The sequence below is a fragment of the Ceratotherium simum genome, chromosome 21, assembly GCF_057802395.1.
Source record: "Ceratotherium simum simum isolate JZ-2026a chromosome 21, ASM5780239v1, whole genome shotgun sequence".
In the NCBI taxonomy this organism is placed as follows: Eukaryota; Metazoa; Chordata; class Mammalia; order Perissodactyla; family Rhinocerotidae; genus Ceratotherium; species Ceratotherium simum.
In genome coordinates, this window is record NC_141920.1 from 46,153,300 (window position 1) to 46,177,620 (window position 24,321).

Sequence of the window (24,321 nt, forward strand, 5' to 3'; positions counted from 1 at the left end):
ACTGACGCTCCACTTGTCATTCAGGATGTAGGTTGCTAAAGAAAAGATGTAGAATGTGCCCAGTCCAGTGCGGGCTCCTAGTAAGCGTGTGGTAACCAGTGGTTATGAATTGGTCTCCTTCCTTCCCTCCTTTCCATCCCACCACCTTCTTCCTTGCTTTCTTTTACTCTTGAAAAATTTAGTGTTATGGACTATACCCTTCAAGTGGACAAGGCTGACGTGGCCTGAACTAACCTTGCCCGATTCCTTTCCCTGAGGTCTTGCTTGTTCAGCCTCTGGTGGTGAAATATGCTGCTTGCCCAGCCCACAGTAAATCTGCAGGAAGCAAATCACAAGAGGAATTTGGTCCTGGCAGCAAAGAGATGACAGCGGGTACTTTGTAATGAGGAAGGCATATTTATAAAAAGACAATTTACTGTATAGTAGTGAATTCATGAGGAAATTATGACATTATGACAGTTGATGCTTTTGCTTAAAGAAGATGGAGAAGTGTGACATATTTTAAGAAGCCCTCTGTCCAAAATGTTCAAATTCGAGTTTTGATACTTGCAGGTATAGAATTTCAGGTATCTGGAAAATGCACTCATGTGGTCTACCTCCCTCCTTAATGATGCAGAAAAAAAGAAGACCTTTCAGAATGTCCCATGGGCGTGGGCGTGGCCGTGCATCCTCTTAGGCTGCCCCATTTCTCTTATTTCCCCCATATTTATTTTTTGACATCTGTTTCATCAGTAGTTACTTGCACTGATAACTAATGGTGAAGAACACAATTCTTAAGACACTAAACCGGTGAAGAGTTTAGGGATGTAATTATCCTTCTGCCTAGCAACATATTCAGAACCAGTGAATTAACGTTGTAATCCCCAGTCCAGTTGCTTTGATTTACCTGTGTGGATAATTGTGCTGTAATCTGCCCCTCTACTTAGACACTAATTATTGAAGTTACTGTTCTGTATTTTGTATAATATCTGAAATAAAGCATTGCTCTTTCTGGACACACCTTTATAATCTATAGTGAGCTTGATTAATCATCAGTGGTGGATTTGAGATGTTCTCAGACTTAGAAACTATTGGAATGGTATTTCTGGGGAAAAAGCCTACCTTTATCAAGGCCTCATGGGAGTATGGGAGGACTCACAAGGAAAGGATTAAGTGCTGTCAGTCAGTGTTATAAAATAACTAAAACATAGTACTGCTTTTTTGTTGATAACAATGATTAACCAAATTGGGTCAACATTATTTTTTTTTTTTTTAAAGATTTTATTTATTTTTTCCCCCCAAAGCCCCAGTAGATAGTTGTATGTCATAGCTGCACATCCTTCTAGTTGCTGTATGTGGGACTCGGCCTCAGGATGGACGGAGAAGTGGTGCCTCAATGCGCACCCGGGATCCGAACCTGGGCCACCAGCATTGCAGCGCGCGCACTTAACCACCAAGCCACAGGGCCGGCCCGGGTCAACATTATTGCTATTTAAAATAGATGAAAGAAAATTTAGGACTTTAAAACGTAAGATTAGTGGTTTTTAAATACTAACTTTTCACCTCTTAAAGCAATTATTTTTATTAAGCATTTGATAATCTCATGCTTTTTAGGAATCCACTTAAGCTTGACTTCTGAGTAATTTCCTATAAATGAACATTCTGATACTGAAGCTTTGACTATCCTAAAGCATTCAACAGATGGGGTAGAGCAGTTATAGAATTTCACCATTAAACTTCTTGAGTCCTGATGAGTGACCCAGCAAATAGAATCTGGTTAGCAATCCAACTGGAGCGATGGCGTGCCAAGATAGACTTTGGATCAGATCCTGGCGGTGTAAATGGCAGGGGCCGCTAATTGGTCTTGAATGTGCTTTGAAGTCATTTGGGGTTTAAAATCCTCCATAACTTAAAATCATGACGTGTTCCAAGGAGTAGAAGCTAAATGGTTCCAAAACCCATTTTAAAGTTCTAAAATGGAATATATAGTTTAGAAATGATGGATTTGATTTTCTTAAAGAAGACCACTAGAGGTCACAAGAAATCTTGGAAAGAAAAAGGTGCTTTGTTTTATACATCTGAGTAAAAACAAAAATCTAGTTGACGCCCACTGTAGGTTCTTCTACTCCAGGGTTAACCAAAATATGCTGCATTCTTTAGCACTACCACTAAATTGGATTCTGTATGATTTTTTTTTTCTTCATTCATTGATTTCTTAAAGCATACACACACTCTCAGGCTTGAAGAAATATTGTATTTATGGCATTTAAAGTGACATCAGAATCACTTTTTCAATGGGACATTTTTAAGTCTAGCTAATGAAATGCAGATCCTCCCTGGGTGTGGAAAATGCCGTCAGACAGGAGAGAGGTGGCCGTGCCAACGTTCTGAACGCAAAGGTGGCCTGCTGCTGCTGCTGTCGTCACAGTCCTTAAGTGTGAACTTTCCATCTGTGAATTTGCAATGGTTTCTTTGCTGGCAAAGAAATAACACGTACCTCCTGTGTTCGAGAGAAGCTGGCCTGTAGATTTTCCTCTAGGATTGTAATTACACAGTAGAGTAGTCAGGATGTTGAGGCGTTGAAGCATTCTCAGAGTCTGCCTGTCACCAAGAGACCATGCCAGCCAGCTGGGAAAGTTCTGTGGGGTCCCGGTATCACAATGCTTCTTGAAAGCCCAGCTAACTGTGGAACGGATAAGTGAGTTTGTCCTTTCTTCTCCCCACCTCCCAGGAAGCCAGTGAGAGCCATCAGGTCCCTGTTGTCCTTCTCCTTGCCTTCTCCTGGGTTGAGAGGGCACCCATTCCCCAAAGGAGGTGTCCTTGAGAGGCTGTTGATTGTTCTAAGCTTTGGATTCCACTCCGTTTTCATCGGGCACGTTTCTCAGAGTCTGGCGAACATTTAGGTGCCTGAGCCATCAATCAGTCTTTATGGGATGGACCTTTGTTTCTTCCAAACAAGTTAAAATAGAATATTCTATAACTGATTACATTAACAAGTACGTAATTGCCTCCTCCAAGCCATGTGGTGAATGGAAGATATAAAGGAATGTTGCTTTTCACTCAGAGAATGGTGTCATTCCCATTATACTTTATATTGATGAACTATCACCTTCCATAGTCATCACCACTAAAAGGCTGTGGGTCACAGAGGTGCCAGGCACGTGGCTCTGCTGTGCTGAATGAATTCAGAGGAAGTTGTGGCTCTCCTCCAATCTGAGTCGCAAGCAGTGCTCATCGCCTCGGAATGCTCAAATTTAAACATTTTACTGGATGAATTGTTTTTGGTAGCCAGGGTGTTTTGTTTCTGTGAGGCTGGACTTTGTCATGTGTCATCTGAGACTCTGTGAGGCTGATGTCATACTTTGTCATTAGCACTGGGGCTGATGCAAGATCATAAATTATCGATTACCCTAAGGAATGCATTTAGCAGAACAAGTTCCTCTTTATCCATTTTGGGGAAGGGCTTAAGGGAGAGACTCTTCAAACTCCACACTTTGAATGATTTTTTCTTATATCTCCCAGAAGAATTAGTATTGAGGTGTGATTATAGATAACTTTGTTAATGGGCTGCTGAGGGCTCATGATTAGGCTTACAGCCCTGGGGCTCTCTAAACCTTTATTCTTGATTTTTATATCTATGGAGTAATAGTTTTGTGTCCATTATATAGAGAAAAGCCCATGGTACACAGTTGATTTTGGAGTTCCCTATATGATACCTGTCTTAATCTACTTAAAATCATTAGGATATTGAATTATTTTCCCATTATTTAAAATAACTATGTCTATTAATAAATATCAATGCAAACTTTTATTTTTGGCAAAATGTTTGAAAATGATTTGTTGGCTATGCTCATCTAGAATCTTTTTTTTTTAACCAGTATCATCCAGTACTCTTTACAGAGAAAAGCCACCTCTGTTAGCAGCACCCTTTTGGCAGGTTGTTAAGTGGGGATATGAATGGTTTCTAGAATGCATTGGGACGTTCTAGGCTCTTTCAGCCAAGGTCCTGGGTGCTCAGGTGGAGCCAGCCAGCAGGGGTTTCCAGGTGGCATGGGATGTCGTGGGGGCCTGTGAAGTCTCCCCAGAGCAAATGCTACTGAGGGCTTACGCCTGCCAGAGAGTGAACCTGAGGGCGTTCCTTGTATCACCACACTGTACGCTCCCCACTGTGCTTGTCTCTGCCCCTTTTGCAGTTGAGAAACCAAGGCTTAGTGTTGAAGTGACTGGGCAGGTTTCTCAGTCAGTAGAGTCAGAGGCTAAGTAGAGGGGATGTGGAGCTGCCGGTGAGGGACTGTGGGCTCACTCCCCAGATGTGCTCCTTCAGGCCACGTGTCCCTCACCTGGAAAACGGGCAATGGCACCACTCAGCACTGTCAGTGCATGTGGGACACTGGGCCAGGTCCTGGCGTATGGTTAGGGCCCTGTCCGTGTTGGCTGTCGCGGTTGCACCTGTGCTGTGGGCTACAGGGTGTGCAGGTGTGAAAGGTCAACAAAGCTGGATACTGGTTAAAGCGCTAAGGACAGATTTTAATCAGTAATAACTATTGTGATAGGGAAAAGCGTCCAGTGTGAACTGAACTGAACTTTGATTTGTACAGAGGTGACTGGTCCTCTTAAAGGGAAAATGAGGGAATTGGGAGGAGGGTAAGTGGGGTCTTGGTAGAGTCAGGGAGGTGAAAAATTACAAAAATCGGGAAGAGGGGGTTGGTCCATGTGAAACCCATCTGACTTTGCTAACTGATGCTTATTGAAGTTGGGCCCCTATACCCTCACAGAGACTGGGAGAGAGGGGCCCTATCCTCAAGTGTTGGCTGGAACAAACAGGAAATTCTTCTGGCAGTCTTGAGCTTTCTCAGGAAGGCACTTTAAGGGGGACTAGGGTCATCCTAGGGATGTGGCCTTGAGCTGTTAGAAACTATATTGGTGTTTGTTCAGGTCTTTATAGGCGAAGGTTGAGATCTAGTCAAGAAGAGGGCTCAGAGGATCCTGGCTAGAGTTTGGTCAAGGAGAGAGTTTTTGTCACAGAGAAGCACAGAACTCCCTCTGTGTCCACAAAAAAAAGCATGTTCCTTGGTTGGGAACATGCCCCGCATTGACATTAACACCGGAGGTGGAGAGTGGGTATCCAGTGATGACCCTGTCATTGGGTTCCTAGGAAGGGACCCCGGGAAGATGAGCCACTGGAGGGTGTAGGGTAGAGGTGAGCCTTGAAGGATGCTGGGATTTGGGATAAGTGAGAGGGTCACAGCCCTGGATAGGTAGGTGGAAGGAGGGAAGATGGTGAGGTCCCCTTCTAGGGACAATAAGTAGATCAACTTGTGTTGTTGATGACAAGGATCGAAAGATGGAGGCCTTAAAAATGAGGCTAAGGGTTCTGTGCTCATCCCAGAAACAGTGGGGACTGGCAAAAGTGTTTTAAGGGAGTGAGGTGAAGAAGGTAGCGTTTTAAACAGGTTAGTGATAGTGAATGGAATGGGAGAGTTTATACCTACAGTGTCCAATGGGCAACTAGTGCAACAATGCAAGCTTCTGTGGTGATAACCTCTCCCATTCCATGCATTGATCATAGATGTTCTTCACTTGTTCTTATTGACCCTGGAGGAGTTATGACAAGGCTGCCTCAGTGATTCAGTATTGACTTCTGGCCCTTGAGCCAAAGACCCTTCTCTCAACTGTTTTGCTTGTGCTTATGCTTCCTGCTACCAGTTTTCAAAAGGAGTGTCAGAATAAAGAAGGATTTTTGAAGAACACTGTTGACTTAGTGTGGTATGTGATGGCAGGGTCTCAGCTGACCTGAGTTCATCACATGGCTCTGTTGCTAACTGTTTCTGTCATCTTAGGCAAAGTACTCTGTCATCCCCCTGAGCCTTGCTCTCCTCCATCTGTGCAGTGAAGATGGCAATGCCTACCTCCTGGGTTGCTATGAGAAGTATAGCAACAGAGATAATGTGGATAAAGCCCTGAGCTTTGTATGCATACTAATCACTCAATAGATGGAGTTACTATTAACATCAAAGAGAACATATTAGAAGATAAAATGGGATGATGAAGATGGCATAGTAATGAAATAAAGGAGAAGGGATAAAGGTTAGTAGCGAAATCAGATATACTACAAAAAAAAAAAATAATACAAATGTGGAACATTTTAATAGGAAAAGTACCAGGAAAAAAGTATAAGAACATTCTAGACAGGTAAACTAGAACACAAAATTTTACCAAGAACATACTAAAAAGAAGAAAGGACTGTTAAATATGGCAGCAAATTGGAGTCCAAGGGCCAGCATCACCAAGCTGCTATAAATCTGCTTCTTGGGTCCCCCTCAACCCCTCACACTGATTATCAAGGTTGTTGTAGAGGGTCCTGAGAATGGAGGTTTGAGGTGTATGTCCACAGAATGGTGAGCAGAGCTTCATTAACTTCAAACCAGCATTTCTCCCTCCATGGGAAGTGGAGAGATGTCTCAGGAATAAAGGGTACCATGGGCCAGTGTTGGAGAAATGACTAAGCAAGGTTACTTCTCAGAGTCTTTAATACCTAACTGTGACACTCCAGGAGGGGATCTACAGTAGGTAATTGTTTTAGACAGTGGAATTCTTTTGGGAGGAGGAAGGGGATGCAGAGGACAATGTCATAGAAGTAGTATTCCTTGTAACACATTTGGGAAATGCTGTCTCCAGCTACTTGTCCTTTGGCTCATGACAAATGCTGCCCTATGTTCCACACCCAAACATGCCGAGTGTGTTCCCTCTGCCTGGTGTGTTCCACCCCCAGGTCTCGACATAGCTTCCTCGCCGTCTCTTCATTCAGGTCTCAGCTCAGATGTCCCTCCTCAGGTCTTCTTTGACCACTTGACCCTGTCACTCTCCATCCCAAAGCACTTATCACTATTTGAAATGTTTGAAGTGATGTATTTGTTACAGTTTTATTGTCTGTTTCTCCTTTAGAATGTAAGTTCATTTCATGCGAGTGTCGCTGTATTCCTGGCATGTAGAACAGGGTCTGGTGCATAGCAGATGCTTCGCTGAAGGAACAAATGAATGAACAAACACTGAACTTAAGCCTTTCTGTTAAACAGGGTGGAAGATCATGATGATCTCATGCCAATATTTATGCACCATGACACGATTCTGAAGGAAACTTACGGCGAATACTTCCTGGCTGAACTAATAGAGGCCCAAGACGAAGAGAATCATGCTGTTGTGTGTGAGGTTGGTGATTAACCCACCTGGGGATGTGCTTAGTGAGAGAGATGAGAGAAATAAGTGACGTCACTCCTGGCTTTGCCCAGCATGCCTGGAGCTGTCATCCCCTGCCGCCTCCCCATGCCCTCCAAGTGGCGTGCCAGCCCAGCTTGTAAGCTGTGGCATCACTCCCTCCCCAATGTTACTAGCTTTAAGTTTTTAGGTTTTTGAGGTCCTTCCAGATGTCCAGGCTGCTGTAGATTCTTTGCCCTGTCCCTAGAGTTAGGGGGAAAGGAATAGACCCTCTAGGGATGTCTAGGGGGGATTTCTGAGACTCTGAGATCCCAGAGGTCAGAGGTCACAAACTAGAATCCTGCTGGCAGATGGATTTTGTTTGACTTGGAAAGTGATTAATTTTTTAAAAACTTTTTGTTTCAATAAAATTTCACACTTATAGAAAACTTATAAGCACCCAGATATCCTAAATGTTAACATTTTACTACATTTGCTTTATCGTTCTCTTTGCTTGCTCTTTCTCTCTATATGTTTATCTATATATATAGATAAAAATGTATGTATATATAATATAAATGTATATATTTTTTCTGAACCATTTAAGAGTAGGTTGCGGACATAATGCCCCTTTACCTTTAAATAGTTCAGTGTATGTTTCTTAGAAACAAGGATGTTCTCTTATATAACTGCAATACAGCAATCAAGTCAAGCAGTTACGGTTCCTACAATCCTATTATTTAATCCACAGGCCTTATTCAGATTTTACTGACAGTCCTGATAATGTACTTTATGGCAGAAGTAAATCCAGATCATTTGTTGTACTCAGGTGTCATGTGTTCAGTCTCATAATCTGAAACAATTCCCCAGCCTGTCTGTGTCTTTCATGACAATGACATTTTTGAAGAGTACAAGTCAGTTATTTTGTAGAATGTCTCTCAATTTGGATTTGTCCAGTGTTTTCTCATGCTTTGATTCAGGTTATATATAATTAAATTTTGTTGAATTAGTAGTTAACATTTAAAAATTAGGAAAGTGTATGTAACAATTGGAATTTCTAGCTTTTCTAGAAAAATCAGAAGGCCTGCCTGTTGGGCCTGCTTTTCTGCAGGGCCCCAGCGAGTAGGAGCTTTGGAGCAGCTGCCACTGCAGACAGGGTGGGCACCCTCCAGCCCAGCACCATTCACACTGTGCCCTGGGGCTTCACAATCCTCCTCAGGCCTTCTTCTCCACTTTGTACCAGCATGGCCCTTGTGAGCACGTCAGTTGTGGCCACTGACTCAGGACATGCCCTACGAGTGTCCTGACTCCACGGTATCCATCCAGGAAGGCATAACGACAGGAGGTTGGGATGGGAGTGAAGAAAGACGGAACTCACACCCTCTGGTTTGCCAGCTCTAGACCCAGAGGTCCACACCCAAGGGAAAGGGTGAGAAGAGACGAAAAAGAGAGCCGGCAAGCTGGCCAGCTTTACTGTGTCTCAGCTCAAAGTGGTGAGCAGGCCGAGCTGGGGCTCTGGGTAGCTGGTGTGAACAACTCTGCAACTCTTGAGACCATCTCTCATCCTCGCCCCACCCCTGGAGGCAATCACTGAGGGACACTCCTCCCTTACAGAATTTTAGCTAACGGTGAGTTCCTTCTCTGCATTTGCCCCCATAGGATTTGATAAAGATCCTAATTCCGATAGCTAAACGTAAGGGTATTGAGGTACCTTTAGGCCTTTATATTGGTTTGAGCCTGCTAAAATAGGCCTTCCTGAAAAATAACGTGATAGCTTTCTACCTCATGCCATTCCATCTGAAGCTTTGGGCATTCTTAAAAGTTGAAAATGCTGAAATAGGGATGTTTGTGGGGTCTGCCCAATGGTATGGAGAAATTGACTGAAAAAAATGGAGACTCTTAGTACCTTTGGGTCATTAGGGAAGGTGTGGTAACTGTTCAGTTTTAGGAAGGATAGGTTTGTGACCAGTGGTGTCTGCTGTGTGTGTATATGAGAAATGTGAGGAAAATATTTTAAAGTAGTGATACTCAAACCTGAGCAGGCATTGAAATTACTTCTTGGGCTGATTAGAACGCAGATTACTGGGACCCATTCCTAGTGTCTCTGACCCTGTAGGTCTAGGATGGGGCCTGAGAATGTGCATTTATTACTAGTTCCCAGGTGATACCAATGTTCCTGGTGTTGGGACCACATTTGAAAGCTCTGTTTTAAAGCAATGCAGCTTCCCACCAAATAGCTTGTTATTGACTTGTATACAGTAGGGACCTCACAAGGTCAGCCTTTTCATGATAGTTTTAGGAATTGAGAAAAGAAAGCAATTCAAACATGAGCTAAGATGTTCTCTTTGCATCTATGAGAAATATAGAGGGCATTTTTTGGTAAAGGCATTTAAGAGAGGTTTATGTAAGCTTGGACTGAAGATCGTTTTTGACAAGATAGTCTTTTTTTTTGTTTTTTCGCTGAGGAAGATTCACGCTGGGCTAACATCCACTGCCAATCTTACTCTTTTTTTTTTTTTTGTATGTGAGATGCCAGCACAGCATGGCCACAGATGAATGGTGTAGGTCCGCTCCTGGGAACTGAACGTGGGTCGCCGAAGCAGAGTGTGCCAAACTTAACCACTAGGCCGCTGGGCCTGGCCCAAGACAGTCTTATTTTGAATGAATTTTTGTGCTTGTCTTTTGCATATCATAATTAATGAACATGGATAGAAACCTTGGGTGCCTGGCTCTGTACCTGAATATTTCGTTCATAGAATCCCAAGGTTCAGGCAAAGATGACTACAAATTATGCTTTTCTTTCAAGTGGATATTTGATCTTCATTGTATTTTATTTTTTTGAGGAAGATCAGCCCTGAGCTAACATCCGTGCCAATCCTCCTCTTTTTGCTGAGTAAGACCAGCCTTGAGCTAACATCTATTGCCAGTCCTCCTCCTTTTTTCCCCTTTTTCTCCCCAAAGCCCAGTAGATAGTTCTATGTCATAGTTGCACATCCTTCTAGTTGCTGTATGTGGGACGCCGCCTCAGCATGGCCAGACTAGCGGTGCGTTGGTGCACACCCGGGATCCGAACCCGGGCCACCAGTAGTGGAGTGCGCACACTTAACCGCTAAGCCACGGGGCCAGCACCGTTATCTTCATTTTAAAAAGGAGGACTTTGTGCCAGTTTATTGAAAAGCATTCAAAGGTGGGAATTTAGCAGTTTTACTTCTAGGATGATTTGTTTAGGGAATTCATCATTCTTCATACACTCATTTCTCATTATTTGACAAAACTTTAAGGGCTATTTAAAAAATATTACTTTTCTTGGAAAACTTGGAATCAAAAGTTCTCTTATTTTGATGAAATGATCAGTTTGAGGCTTTGTTCTACATCAGTGTTCTCAAGCTTGGAGTGTATGAGAATCACCTGGGAGGCTTCAGAACATCCCTAGGCCGAGGAACTTGTATCCAGAATACATATACAACTCATGCAGCAACAGAGACAAAAATCCAAGTAAAATGTGGACAAAGGATTTAATAGACATTTCTCCAGAAAAGATATACAAATGGCCAATAAGCACATGAAATGATATTCAACATTGTTAGTCATTAAGGAAATGCAAATCAAAACCACAGTGAGGCACCACTTTACACCCACTTCAGGCTATTACAACTCTGATGGTTGTAATAAAAGAGAAGGACAAGTACAATTGTTGGCGAGAATGTGGAGAAATTGGAACCCTCATATGTTGCTGTTGGGATTATAAAATGGTGTAGCCACTTTGGAAAACAGTCTAACATTTACTCAAAAAGTTAAACATAGAATTACCATTTGACCCAGCAGTTCACTCCTACAATTGAAAATAAATGTCCACGCAAAAACATGTACACAAATGTTCATAGCAGCATTATTCATAATAGCCAAAAAATGGAAACAGGCCAATGTCCATCTGCTAGTGAATGGGTAAACAAAAGGTGGTATATCCATACAATGGAATATTATTAGGAAATAAAAGGGAACATGTTTGAACCTTGAAAACATTATGCTAAGTGAAAGTAGCCAGACATAAAGACCACATATTGTATGATACCATTTATATGAAAGCCCAGAATAGGCAAGTCCATAGAGACAGAAAATAGATAAAGGTGGGAGGTGGTGGGGAGTGACTAATAATGGGTATGGGGTTTCTTTCGGGGAAGATGAAAATGTTTTGGAATTAGTGGTAGTGGTGTACACCTTTGTGAATATACTAAAAACCAGTGAATTGAGTACTTTTTAAAGGTTTATTTTTATGATGGGTGAATTATATCTCAGTTTTTAAAAACCCCGATGGTAGGATGCACTCAGAACAGTTAAATCAATTTTTTGGGGTGAGACAAAATCAGTATTTTTTAAAAGCTCCCCAAGTGATTCCAGTGTATAGTCTAGGTAGTGAAACATTTATCTACATGCTGAAAAACACATCTAGTGGAGAACGGGATGAATTTAGAGAGATATGGGCGTTAGCTACTTAATGCGAGAACTGTCCCTAAAAGTTAGATTCTGAGATATTAGTCTATAATAGTTATTTCTTCTACATTGAAAAGATTTTTATTTTTATTCTTTCAGATTTAGGTTTTGTGCATTTTTTTAGAAGACTTACTTTCACATATTCTCATTTGACATACAGTTTCAGGCTAAAAAGGAAGGGTCAGGAAGTATTTGGGCCCAGCAGCACGATTTTGAAAAACTGTGCCTTTACACAATGAGACAAAAACTACTGAGAAGTAATATGATTCATGTAGACTCCAAAAAGGACTTTTAATGACCAAACTGTGTGAACCCAGTTTAGTCAGGTCTTTGTTTTTTGGAGAAGGCTTTTATTTATTTTTTCCAGCTTTACTGAGATATAATTGACCTATAACATTGTGTCAGTTTAACATGTTGATTTGATATACTTATGTTTTGCACAATGATTATCACCATAGCATTAACTAACACCTCCCTCACATCACATAATTACCATTTCTTTTTGTAGTGAGAACATTTAAGATCTACTCTCTTAACAACTTTCAAGTATGTAATACAATATAATTAATTGTAATCACCATGCTGTACATTAGATTCTCAGAACTTATTCTTCTTATAACTGGAAGTTTGTGCCCTTTGGCCAACATCTCCCCATTTCCCTCATCCCCCACTCCCTGGTAACCGCAATTCTACACTGTTCCTGTGAGTTCAGCTTTTTTAGATACCACATATAAATGACATCATACAGTATTTGTCTTTCTCTATCTGACTTATTTCACTTAGAATAATGCCATCAAGGTCCATCCATGTTGTTGCAAATGACAAGATTTCCATCTTTCTTTTGGCTGAATAATATTCCATTGTATACACACACACACCACACACACACGCACACACGTTTATCCATTCATCTGTTGACGGACACTTAGGTTGTTTCTGTATCTTGGCTGTTGTGAGTTATGCTACAATGAACATGGGAGTGCAGACACCTCTTTGAGATCCTTTTTTCATTTCCTTTGGATATACACCTGAGGATTGCTAGGTCATATGGTAATTCTATTTTTAATTTTTTGAGAAACCTCCATACTGTTTTCTGTCATGGGTGCATCAATTTACATCTCCACCAACAGTGCACAAGGGTTCCCTTTCCTCCACGTCCTTGCCAGTACTTGTTATCTCTTGTCTTTTTGATGATAGCCATTCTATCAGGTGTGAAGTGATATCTCATTGTGGTTTTGATATGCATCTCCCTGATGATTAGTGATGGTGAGCATTTTTTCATGTACCTGTTGGCCATTTGTATGTCTTCTTTGGAAAATGTCTCTTCAGGTCTTCTGCCCATTTTTTAAGTGGATTGTTTTTTTTTCTTACTAAGTTGTATGAATTCTTTATGTATTTTGGATATTAACACTTTATGCAATTTATGGTTCGCAAATATTTTCTCCCATTCCATAGGCTGCCTTTTCATTTTGTTGATGGTTTCTTTTGCTGTGCAGAAGCTTTTTAGTTTGGTGTAGTCTGTCTTATTAATTTTTGCTTTTGCTGCTTGTGCTTTTGATGTCGTATCCAAAAAATCATTGCCAAGACCAATGTCAAGGAGCTTCTTTCCTATGTTTTCTTCTAGGGGTTTTACATTTTCAGGTCTTATGTTTATGTCTTTAATCTATTTTGAGTTAATTTTTGTAAGTGGTGTAAGATAGATGTCCAGTTTCATTCTTCTGCATGTAAAACTGGATATCCAGTTTCCCAGTACCATTTATTGAAGAGACTATCCTTTTCCCATTGAGTATTCTTGACTCTCATTTCAAATATTAGTTGACCGTATATTCAGGGATCTATTTCTGGGATCTCGATTCTCTTCCATTGGTCTATGTGTCTGTTTTTATCCCAGCACCATACTGTTTTGATTACTATAGCTTTATAAAATATTTGAAATCAGAAAGTGTGATGCCTCCAGATTTATTGTTCTTTCTCAGGATTGCTTTGGTTATTTGGGATCTTTTGTGGTTCCATACAAATTTTAGAATTGTTTTTTCTATTTCTGAGAAAAATGCCATTGATATTTTGATAGAGATTGCATTGAATCTATGGATGTCTTTGGGTAGTATGGACATTTTAACAATATCAATTCTTTTACTCCATGAACATGGGGTATCTTTCCATTTGTTTGCGTCTTCAATTTCTTTCACCAAAGTCTTGTGTTTTTAGTGTATAGATCTTTCACTTCCTTGGTTAAATTTATTCCTAAGAATTTTATTGTTTTTGATGCTATCGTGAATAGGATTGTTTTATTCATTTCTTTTTCAGGTATTTTATTGTTAGTGTATAGAAATGCAACGGATTTCTGTATGTTGATTTTGCATCCTGCAACTTGACTGACTTTGCTCATTAATTCTAACAGTTTTTTGGTAAAAAATCTTTAGGGGGCCGGCCCCGTGGCTTAGCGGTTGAGTGCGCGCGCTCCGCTGCTGGCGGCCCGGGTTCGGATCCCGGGTGCGCACCAATGCACCGCTTCTCCAGCCATGCTGAGGCGGCGTCCCACATACAGCAACTAGAAGGATGTGCAACTATGACATACAACTATCTACCGGGGCTTTGGGGAAAAAATAAATAAATAAAATTATTAAAAAAAAAAATCTTTAGGGTTTTCTATTTATGAGATCATATCATCTTCAAACAAAGACAATTTTACTTCTTCCTTTCTCATTTGGATGCATTTTATTTCTTTTTCTCACCTGATTTCTCTGGCTAGGACTTCCAGTCATATGTTGACTAGGAGTAGTGAGAGTGGGCACCCTTGTCCTGTTCCTGATCTTAGAGGAATAGCTTTCAACCATTCACCATTGAGTATGTTGTTAGCTGTGGGCGTGTCATAGATGGCCTTTATTGTGTTGAAGTATGTTTCTTCTATACCCAATTAGTTGAGCATTTTTATCATGAAAGGGTGTTGTATTTTGTCAAATGCTTTCTCTGCGTGTATTGAGACGATCATATGATTTTTATCTTTTATTCTATTAATATGTACCACATTTATCGATTTGTGTATATTGAACTGTCTTGCATCCCAGGGATAAATCCCACTTGATCATGGTGTGTGATCCTTTTAATATGCTGTTGAATTCAGTTTGTTAATATTTTGTTGAGAATTTTTGCATCTGTGTTCCTCAGGGATATTGGTCTGTAGTTTTCTTTTCTTGTGGTGTCCTTATTTGGCTTTGGTATCAGGGTAATGCTGACTTCATAAAATGAGTTTGGGTGTGTTCCCTCCTCTTCGATTTTTTGGATGAGTTTGAGAAGGATTGGCATTAATTCTTTAAATATTTGGTAGAATTCACCAGTGAAACCATTTGGTCTGGACTTTTCTTTGTTGGGAGGTTTTTGATTACTGATTCAATCTCCTTATTTGTTATTGGTCTGTTCATATTTTCTATTTCTTCATGATTCAGTCTTGGTAGGTTGTATGTTTCTAAGAATTTATCCATTTATTCTAGGTTGTCCAATTTGTTGGCATATAATTGTTCATAGTAGTCTCTTATGATCCTTTGTATTTCTGTGTTATTAGTTTTAATGTCTCCTACTTCATTTCTGATTTTAAGTATTCTCTCTTTTTTTGCTTAGGTCAGCCAAAGGTTTGTCAATTTTATCTTTTCAAAAACCAGCTCTTAGTTTCGCTAATCTTTTCTATTGTTTTTGTAGTCTCAATTTTATTTATTTCTGTTCTGATCTTTGTTACTTCCTTCCTTCTGCTAACTTCGGGCTTAATTTGATCTTCTTTTTCTAGTTCCTTAAGGTGTCAAGTTAGATTGTTTATTTGAGATCTTTTTTTCTTAATGTAGGCATTTATCCTGATAAATTTACCTCTTAGAACTGCTTTTTAAGCATCCAATAGGTTTTAGTATGTTGTGCTTCCACTTTTGTTTGTTTCAGGATATTTTTTGGTTTCCCTTTTGATTTCTTCTTTGACTCCTTAGTTGTTCAGGAGTGTTTTAAAAAAAATAATTTCCACATATTTGTGAATTTTCCAGCTTTCCTACTGTCATTGCTTTCTAGTTTCATAACATGGGGTCAGAAAAGATACTTGGTATGATTTCAGTCTTCTTAAATTTGCTAAGACTTGTTTTGTGACCTGTCATATGATCTATCCTGGGGAACGTTCTGTGTGTGCTTGAGAAGAATGTGTATTCTGCTACTGTTGGATGGAATGTTCTGTATATGTCTGTTAGGTCCATTTGGTCTAAAGTATTGTTCACCTCCAACAATTCCTTGTTGATTTTCTGTCTAGATGTTATACACATTGTTGAAAGTGGAGTATTCAAGTCCCCTACTATTATTATATTGTATTGTATTGTCTGTTTCTTCCTTTATATCTTTTAATATTTGCTTAATATATTTAGTTGGTCCAATGTTGGATGTATATATATTTATGATTGTTCTATCTTCTTGATGAATTGACCCCTTTATCGTTACATAATGACCTTCTTTGTCTCTTGTTACTGTTTTTGGCTTAAAGTCTATTTTGTCTGATGTAGGTATAGCTACACCTGCTTTCTTTTCATTTTCACTTACATGGAATATTTTTTTCCTTCTCTTCATTTTGAGCCTATGAATATCCTTAAAACTGAAGTGAGTCTCTTGTAGGTAGCATATTGTTGGGTCTTTCATTCTTATTCATCCACCCACTCTATGTCTTTTGATTGGAGAATACAATCCATTTACATTTAGAGTAATTAATGATAGGTGAGGACTTACTAATGCTAGCTTATTGTTCTCTGCCTATTTTGTAGTACCCTTTTTCCTTTCTTCCTCTCTTGCTGCCTTCCTTTGTGGATAGATGATTTTCTGTAGTGGTATGCTTAGATTTCTTTTTGTTTATCTTTTGTGAATCTCCTGTAGGTTTTTGCTTTGTGGTTAGGATGAGGCTTACCTAAAACATTTCATAGATATGACAGTGTATTTTACACTGATAACAACTTAACTTGATCATACACAAAAACTTTACCCTTTTATCCCCCTTTTTATGTTTTTTTTTTTAATAATGTTATTTATTTATTATTTTCCCCCAAAGCCCCAGTAGATAGTTGTATGTCATAGCTGCACGTCCTTCTAGTTGCTGTATGTGGGACGCGGCCTCAGCATGGCCAGAGAGGCAGTGCGTTGGTGCGCGCCCGGGATCCGAACCCGGGCCGCCGGCAGCGGAGCACGCTCACTTAACTGCTAAGCCATGGGGCTGGCCCATCCCTTTTTGTTTTTGATGTCACAATTTACCTCTTTTTATATTGTGTATTCATTAATAAATTATTATAGCTGTATTATTGTTAATACTCTTGTCCTTTAACCTTTATACTGGAGTTAAGTGGTTAACATTCCACCATATTACAGTATTAGTGTATTCTGAATCTTACTATATACTTACCTTTACCAGTGTGTTGTATATTTTCATATGCTTTCATGTTACTAATTAGTGTCCTTTCATTTCAGCTTGAAGAACTCTTTTCAGCATTTCTTGTAAGGCAGGTCTAATAGTGATGTAATTCCTGAGCTTTTGTTTGTCTGGAAGAGTCTTTATCTCCCCTTCATTTCTGAAGGACAGCTTTGATGGGTAAAGTATTCTTGGTTGGCAGTTTTTTTCATTTAGCACTTGGAATCTATCATCCCACTCTCTCTTGGCCTGTAAAGTTTCTGCTGAGAAATATGCTGATAGCCTTATGGGGGTTCCTTTGTAAGTTAAAAGCTTTTTGTCTCTTGCTATTTTTGAGATTCTCTCTTTGTCTTTGATTTTTGACAGTTTTATTATAATGTGTCTTGGTGAGAATCTTTTTAAGTTGATTTTGTTTGGTGACCTACGAGCTTCATTATCTTGGATATCCAAATCTCTCCCCAGATTTGGGATGTTCTCAGCCATTACTTCTTTTTTTTTTTTTTTAATTTTATTTATTTATTTACTTATTTTTATTGTGGTAGCATTGGTTTATAATATTATATACATTTCAGGTGTACATCGTTATATTTCGATTTCTGTGTAGATTACATCATGTTCACCACCCAAAGACTAATTACAACCCATCACCATGCACATGTACCTAATCACCCCTTTCACTCTCTTCCCTCCCCCCCTTCCCCGCTGGTAACCACCAATCCAATCTCTGTCTCTATGTTTGTTTCTCGTTGTTTTTATCTTCTATTTATGAATGAGATCATATGGCATTTGACTTTCTCCCTCTGACTTATTTCACTTAGCATAATACCCTCAAGGTCCATCTGGGTTGTCACAAATGGCCAGATTTCATTGTTTTTTATGGCTGAGTAGTATTCCATTGTGTATATATACCACATCTTTATCCATTCGTTCCTTGATGGGCACCTGGGTTGCTTCCAAGTCTTGGCTATTGTGAATAATGCTGCAATGAACATAGGGGTGCATGTAGCTTTACACATTCGTGTTTTTGTGTTCTTTAGATAAATACCCAGCAGTAGAATAGCTGGATCGTATGGTAGTTCTATTCTTAATTTTTTGAGGAATCTCCATACTGTTTTCCATAGTGACAGCCATTACTTCTTAAATAAGCTTTTTGTCACTTTCTCCCTCCTTCTGCTTCCAGAACTCCAATGATTCACAAATTGTTCCCTTTGATGGTATCCCATAGGTCATGTAGGCTTTCTTCTCTTTCTTTCATTCTTTTCCTCTGACTGGATAATTTCAAAGATCCTGTCTTCAGTCTTGCTAATTCATTCTTTTGCTTGATTAAGTCTGGTGTTGATGATCTCTGTTGCATTTTTCATTTCATTTATTGTATTCTTTAGCTCCAGAATTTCTATTTGGTTCTTTTTTATGATTTCTATCTCTTTGTTAAACTTCTAATTCTGTTTGTGTATTGTTTTACTGATTTCTTTGAATTATCTTTCTGTATTTTCTTGTAGCTCATTGAGTTTCCTTAAAACAGCTGTTTTGAATTCTTTATCTGGTAAGTTGGAAATCTCCATGTCTTTGAGTTTGGTTACTGGAGGAATATTGAGATCCTTTGGTGGTGTTATGTTTCCTTGATTTTGATTTTGTTTTTGTTTTTGGTGAGCAAGATTGGCCCTGAGCTAACATCTGTGCCAGTCTTTGTCCATCACCGTACAAGTGTGCCCCTTTACCCCTTTTGCCCTCCCCCCACCTCCTTCCCCCTGGGTAACCACCAATCTATTTTCTGTATCTATATGTTTGTTTGTTGTTATTGTTGTTTTATCTTCCACATATGAGTGAAATCATATGGTATTTGTCTTTCTTCGTCTGATTTATTTTGCTTAGCATAATACTCTGAAGGTCCATCCATGTTGTCGCAAATGGCAAGATTTCATTTTTTTATGGCTGAGTAGTATTCCATTGTGTGTATGTATGTATGGTAGTTTTATTTTTAATTTTTTGAGGAATCTCTATACTGTTTTCCATACCACCAGCAGTGTACAAGAGTTCCCTTTTCTCCACATCCTCTCCAACACTTGTTATTTCTTGTCTTTTTAATAATAGCCATTCTGACAGGCATGAAGTAATATCTCATTGTGGTTTTGATTTGCATTTCCTTAATGATTAGTGATGTTGAACATATTTTCACATGCCTGTTGGCCATCTGTATATCTTCTTTGGAAAAATGTCTGTTCAGATCCTCTGCCCATTTTTTAATTGGATTGTTTATTTTTTTGTTGTTAAGTTGTATGAGTTCTTTATATATTTTAGATATTAACCCCTTATCAGCTATATGATTTGCAAATATCTTCTCTCAATTGGTAGGTTGTCTTTTCATTTTGTTGATGGTTTCTTTTGCCATGTAGAAGCTGTTTAGTTTGATGTAGTCCCATTTGTTTATTTTTTCTTTTGTTTCCCTTGCCTGAAGAGACATATTCAAAAAGTTACTGCTAAGACCAATTTGACTGATTTTCTGTGTGTGCTCACTAGCCGTCTGCCAAAGCCTTCTTGTGCAGCTGTTGGGAGTGTGCACAGGGGCTGGCCATGGGGTGGGATGGTAGTTGGGTGAGGCACACAAAGAGCTGGGGTGCTCTTGGACCAGTTATGGGGATTTGTGGGTGAGGCATTCCCAGTATCTCCTGGGCAGGCTTCTTGATGGAATCTGCAGCACGACTAGGATCTGTGTCCTTTTAATGTCCTCCAAGAGTCCTGTCTGCTGCTCTCCCAGACTCTTTCCAGTCCCAGCCATGGAGCTCCTGATTTAGTACTCTGGATGGGGAAAGAGAAATGAGCCCCTTTGGAAGAATTCCACACAGCTCTCTAGCACTGTCTCCCTTCCACCCAGAGGATAAATCACAGGCCAAGGAAGATCTTTCTGGGCCCTAAGCTGTGCTTCCTTGGGGAATCAGTGACATGGGTAAAGTCAGACTGTTCCTCTTCCCCACTCCAGTGTGTCCAAACTCATATTTTTTTGCTCCAACGGAGTCCTGGAACTTCTCTGGAAGCCTGTACTTTCACAAAAGCTCTGTCCTCTATGAGAGATTGTCTAAATCAGTATTCTCCAGGGGCTCCCCGACTGTGGCCAAGAGGACCTGGAGCCAGCTCACAGGCCTCTGCAGGGTTGACAGCCAGGACCGAGGTCTGTCTGCCTACTTCCCAATGCTCAGGTAGGCAAGACTCTTCCCAGATCCCTTGGGATATGGTGCCGGATCCCACAGCTCTCTCAAAGGCACTCCTATTCGTGGATGGATGCTGAATATTTTGCTGTTGAATGGGGGGACAAAAATGATGGACATCTTTGTGCTGCCATGATGTGGATGTTCCTCTGGAGGAAGCTTTTAATTCCTTGGATTCAAGGTGCTAGTTTCAGCCCAGAACACTTGAGTTAGTGCTTGTGAAGAGCGGCTGCAGGGACTTCTTCCCCCACGTTCTTTCCCTCTCTGGTCATGTGTTACACATTTTCAGTGTGTAAACATCGGAGGAAAGTTGCAGGCTGAAAATTGCAGTCCTAACTCTACAAGGATCATTTGGTGTTTCTAAAGAGGCAAACAGAGTCCAGCCCAATCTCCGAGAGGCCGAGCTGCCTCAGAGATTAGATGCTTTGTGTTCTGTGGAGATGAGACCATGGGCCTCTATCCTAAAATGGAAGGGCAGAAGCAGGAACCGTCAATAGGGAACAGACCAGTCAAGAATCTGGGAACAGATCTCCAGTCTGTACTAAGCCATATCCACTGTCTTAAGCCTTTTCAGGTTCAAGATCAGTGCTGTCACTATCCTCCTATCCACCTCCCTGGACCCTTCTCCCAACGACCTGGGCTTCCTCAGCCTGGCCCTTTAGGCAGGGGTGTGCTGGAACTAGCTCGCTTTGGCTCACGAAAGCCAATTGTTAAATCTTCAGGAACTTTGCAAGCTGGTTGTTAAACATGGCCATTACTAAAAATTAAATTATATAAACTTTACAGTGTAATAAGCTGTACTAAAAACAAAGTTATTAAATACTCAACACTCATCACTTCCTAATTACTTTACTATTATCTATGCTCTTGAGGTTATTTACATCTGTGGTCTTTGTATAGTGGAAATACTATATTATGGTGGCTACTCAGCACCCCTTCCCAACTCCCTTTTCAGTGACATCACATTGGTAGCTTAAAATTGGCCACAATGTTAGTATTTACAGCACGGAAATCAGCAAATGCTCAAATCGGGGCTTTTCGGCATACCATGCTTTTAGGTGACTGCACTTGACCAGAGATAATGGAACAAAGTACATCAAATCTGTCTCTTCCCAAACTAGCCCATGGTAGTTATAGGCCGTGCATGTAGAATGCCTGAGAGCTATGCCTGTGCTGTGTGGGAAACTCTTGACTAGTTAAAGGTTTTTAACTATGAGGACTTTCTTTGGCTTGATAGCTACTTAGGAAGAGGTTTGAATCGTCACTTGCTGAAAATTGCTTTTCATAACTTTATCCTGGCTTACCTTGACATCTGGTGTTTACTCCAAACTGAGATTTCAAGGAAGGGCAGTTGGAGGCCAAGGGCGGCTCCTAGAGACAGATGGGCAGAGCGTCTGCTTTGGCATCATCCACGGCATGGGCAGCAGTGGTCTAAGTAGGCACCATTGACCTGTGGGTGGGCAGAGCTTGCCAGCTCAGCCAGGCCTTTGGCATCAGGCTGAGGGGATCAAAGCTGGCAGTGGTCACGATGAGGGCGCTCTCATTCTGGAGTATTGTCACCCAAAAGGCATGGGTGACTGTAGAGCTTTTTAGGTGGAAGCATAAATGGTACAGTGCATATGTGTCTATAAATGGACCTGCTTGGGAAGACAAGGCCACTGCACATATGGATTTCTAGCAATCTGAGCCTTATGTATCATCATGTAGATCGTTACAGGAAAAACAAGAACAACAACAGAACTTTCAGTTTTGCTCTGCAGTATAAGAAAATTGAAGACACCTTTATGGTGGAAAATACCTCCGTCACCTGGAGGATAGATAGCAGCCAGAAATCAATGCCTTTTTATTATACAAGTACAAAAAGTCCATTAAATCAATTAATTTTTCCAGAAAACAGACACACAAAGATGCATTTGAATACTCCTGCAAGTTCATATTTCAGAACAGTGTTTCTCAAATCAGAACAGTTATTTGAAAGAAACCCAAAGGAAAAAGCAGACACTTCTACAATATGTCCTTGCTCTGTTGCAGTCCATAATTGTGAACTTTTGTGAATTGTCACAACCCGGGATGAATGATGGGGATATAACAGGTTGTAGAATTGGAGAACGTTAAATCTTTGTTCCTAATGGCAAAACATGTTTTTCTCATTTTCATCAGAATGTGTGATCCATGCCATTTGAAATCAAATTCCAAACACAATGAGCCATTAGTGTAATAGCTCATTACTAACAGCGGTCTTATAAATAATACATTCCTATCATGCACATGCAGCTCACCATGAAGCCAGCAAAAGGTATTTCAGGCCATCGAAGTTTCGTTGCGCCAGTGTGGCTGTAGATTAGAAGGACATCTCCATGTGAACCAACGTGGATGCCAATTTTCCCTGCCGAGAGTGAGGCTGGCCGTCTCTTCCTGCACATATGGTAGATGGATTGGTTAATCAGCGTCTGCTGAGTCTTGGGCCTAAAATTACAGAGAAGCCAGAAAACTGCAGCTACGCAGCCTTTGTTCACGCGTGCAAACAAGACAAACAGTCACTTGTTATTTGGGGAAAAATTAAAATGTTTATTTTGGACTTTAATAATAAAGTGTCGATGGCTTTATAAAACAGCTGTGTAAATCCAGTGTTTCACAGCTAGTATTATTTTGAGGGGACCTGTAAAGAAAAGAATATACATGGAAAAATTAATTTTTAAAAATTCCCTTTGTATTTCAGCATTAGGGAGAAAATAAAGGGAGCCTCACATTTATATTTCAAGCACACGTTTGAAAACAAATGGTTTTAAACTAGAAGACACATGTGAGAATAAATAGTTTAATACCTTATTTTTCTCTGTGTCATTTAAAAGACTAAGCATTATTGTAGCTTAATTCTCTGCTTTAGTAGGTTAAAGTAGTGACCATGGTCTCTGACTGGGCATTTATGGATGATGCTGAGTTCCTGGGCCTAGGGAGTACCTATGATTGTTGAGTTCTTCCACTTCCTGAGTGGAATGGTTGTCTTAAGAAGTAAAGTCTGAACACCTGAGGGACAGGACCTGGTAAATGCTGGTTTCTAAACAGAGTTGTCAGAGTCAAATCAGTCAACTAGAATTTGCTTAAATCAACAGAAATTATTTATGTGAAATTTATTTGTTTTTCCTTTTTTCCCAGTTTTATTGAGATATAATTAACATATAAGTTTAAGGTATACAACATAATGATTTGACATATGTATATATTGCAAAATAATTACCACAATAGGATTAGTTAACCAAAGAGATATGCATTCTCTCTTGCTCTCTTTTAAAATTTTAAGTGCTTTCCTTGCAGAGAAGAATGAAATACAGAATTACTGAAAGGATTTAATAAAGAATTTCAATCACAGTCATCTCTTGATGTGGAATATGATAGAATTAAATTCCGTTGTTAATTTATAATCTTTCAATAATAATAACAGGTGCAAATCAGCTAATTACTTATTAAAAGATAACTTGTTTCCTCTACTCACAACACTTCTGACACTAAATGTTTAGGATTTTTCCCACACCAACCAATTCTTCAGCTCTCTAGATACCAACTGGATGTCTTGCATCAATTCTGACACTACCTGGAGTTAGTGCAGACCCCACGGGTTAAGGGCTCAGGCCTACAAGACTGCCCCCATTTCACACGCCAGCCACGGGTCCCAGGTTGTCACCTGTACTTCTAACTGACTAGCTATAAATCAGGGGTTCCCACAACCCCCTTCTTGAGTTTGATAATTTACTAGAACGGCTCACAGAACTCAGGGAAACACTTTACTTACTATTGTCGGTTTATTGTAAAGGATCAACTCAGGAACAGCCAAATGGAACAGACGCATAGAGCAAGGTGTGGGAGAAGGGGCATGGAGCTTCCATGCCCACTCTAGGCACACTACCTCCAAGCACCTCAATGTGTTGACCAACCCAGAAGCTCCCGAATCCCATTGTTTAGAGGTATTTATGATGGTTCCATTAATGATTGATTGTATCATTGGCCACTGGTGACTGAACTCAATCTCTAGCCCCT

The 24,321-nt window shown here is 40.2% G+C and overlaps 1 protein-coding gene across 1 annotated transcript in view; it reads left to right on the plus strand.

Moving 5' to 3' along the window:
* The window catches only part of CFAP61 (cilia and flagella associated protein 61), a 292,142-nt gene that overhangs the window by 27,961 nt on the left and 239,860 nt on the right, over positions 1 to 24,321 (plus strand). The window contains exon 6 of the mRNA XM_004433707.3: positions 7,056 to 7,188. Within this exon, the coding sequence (XP_004433764.1) occupies positions 7,056 to 7,188 (133 nt within the window). The remainder of the gene's footprint in view (positions 1 to 7,055; positions 7,189 to 24,321) is intronic.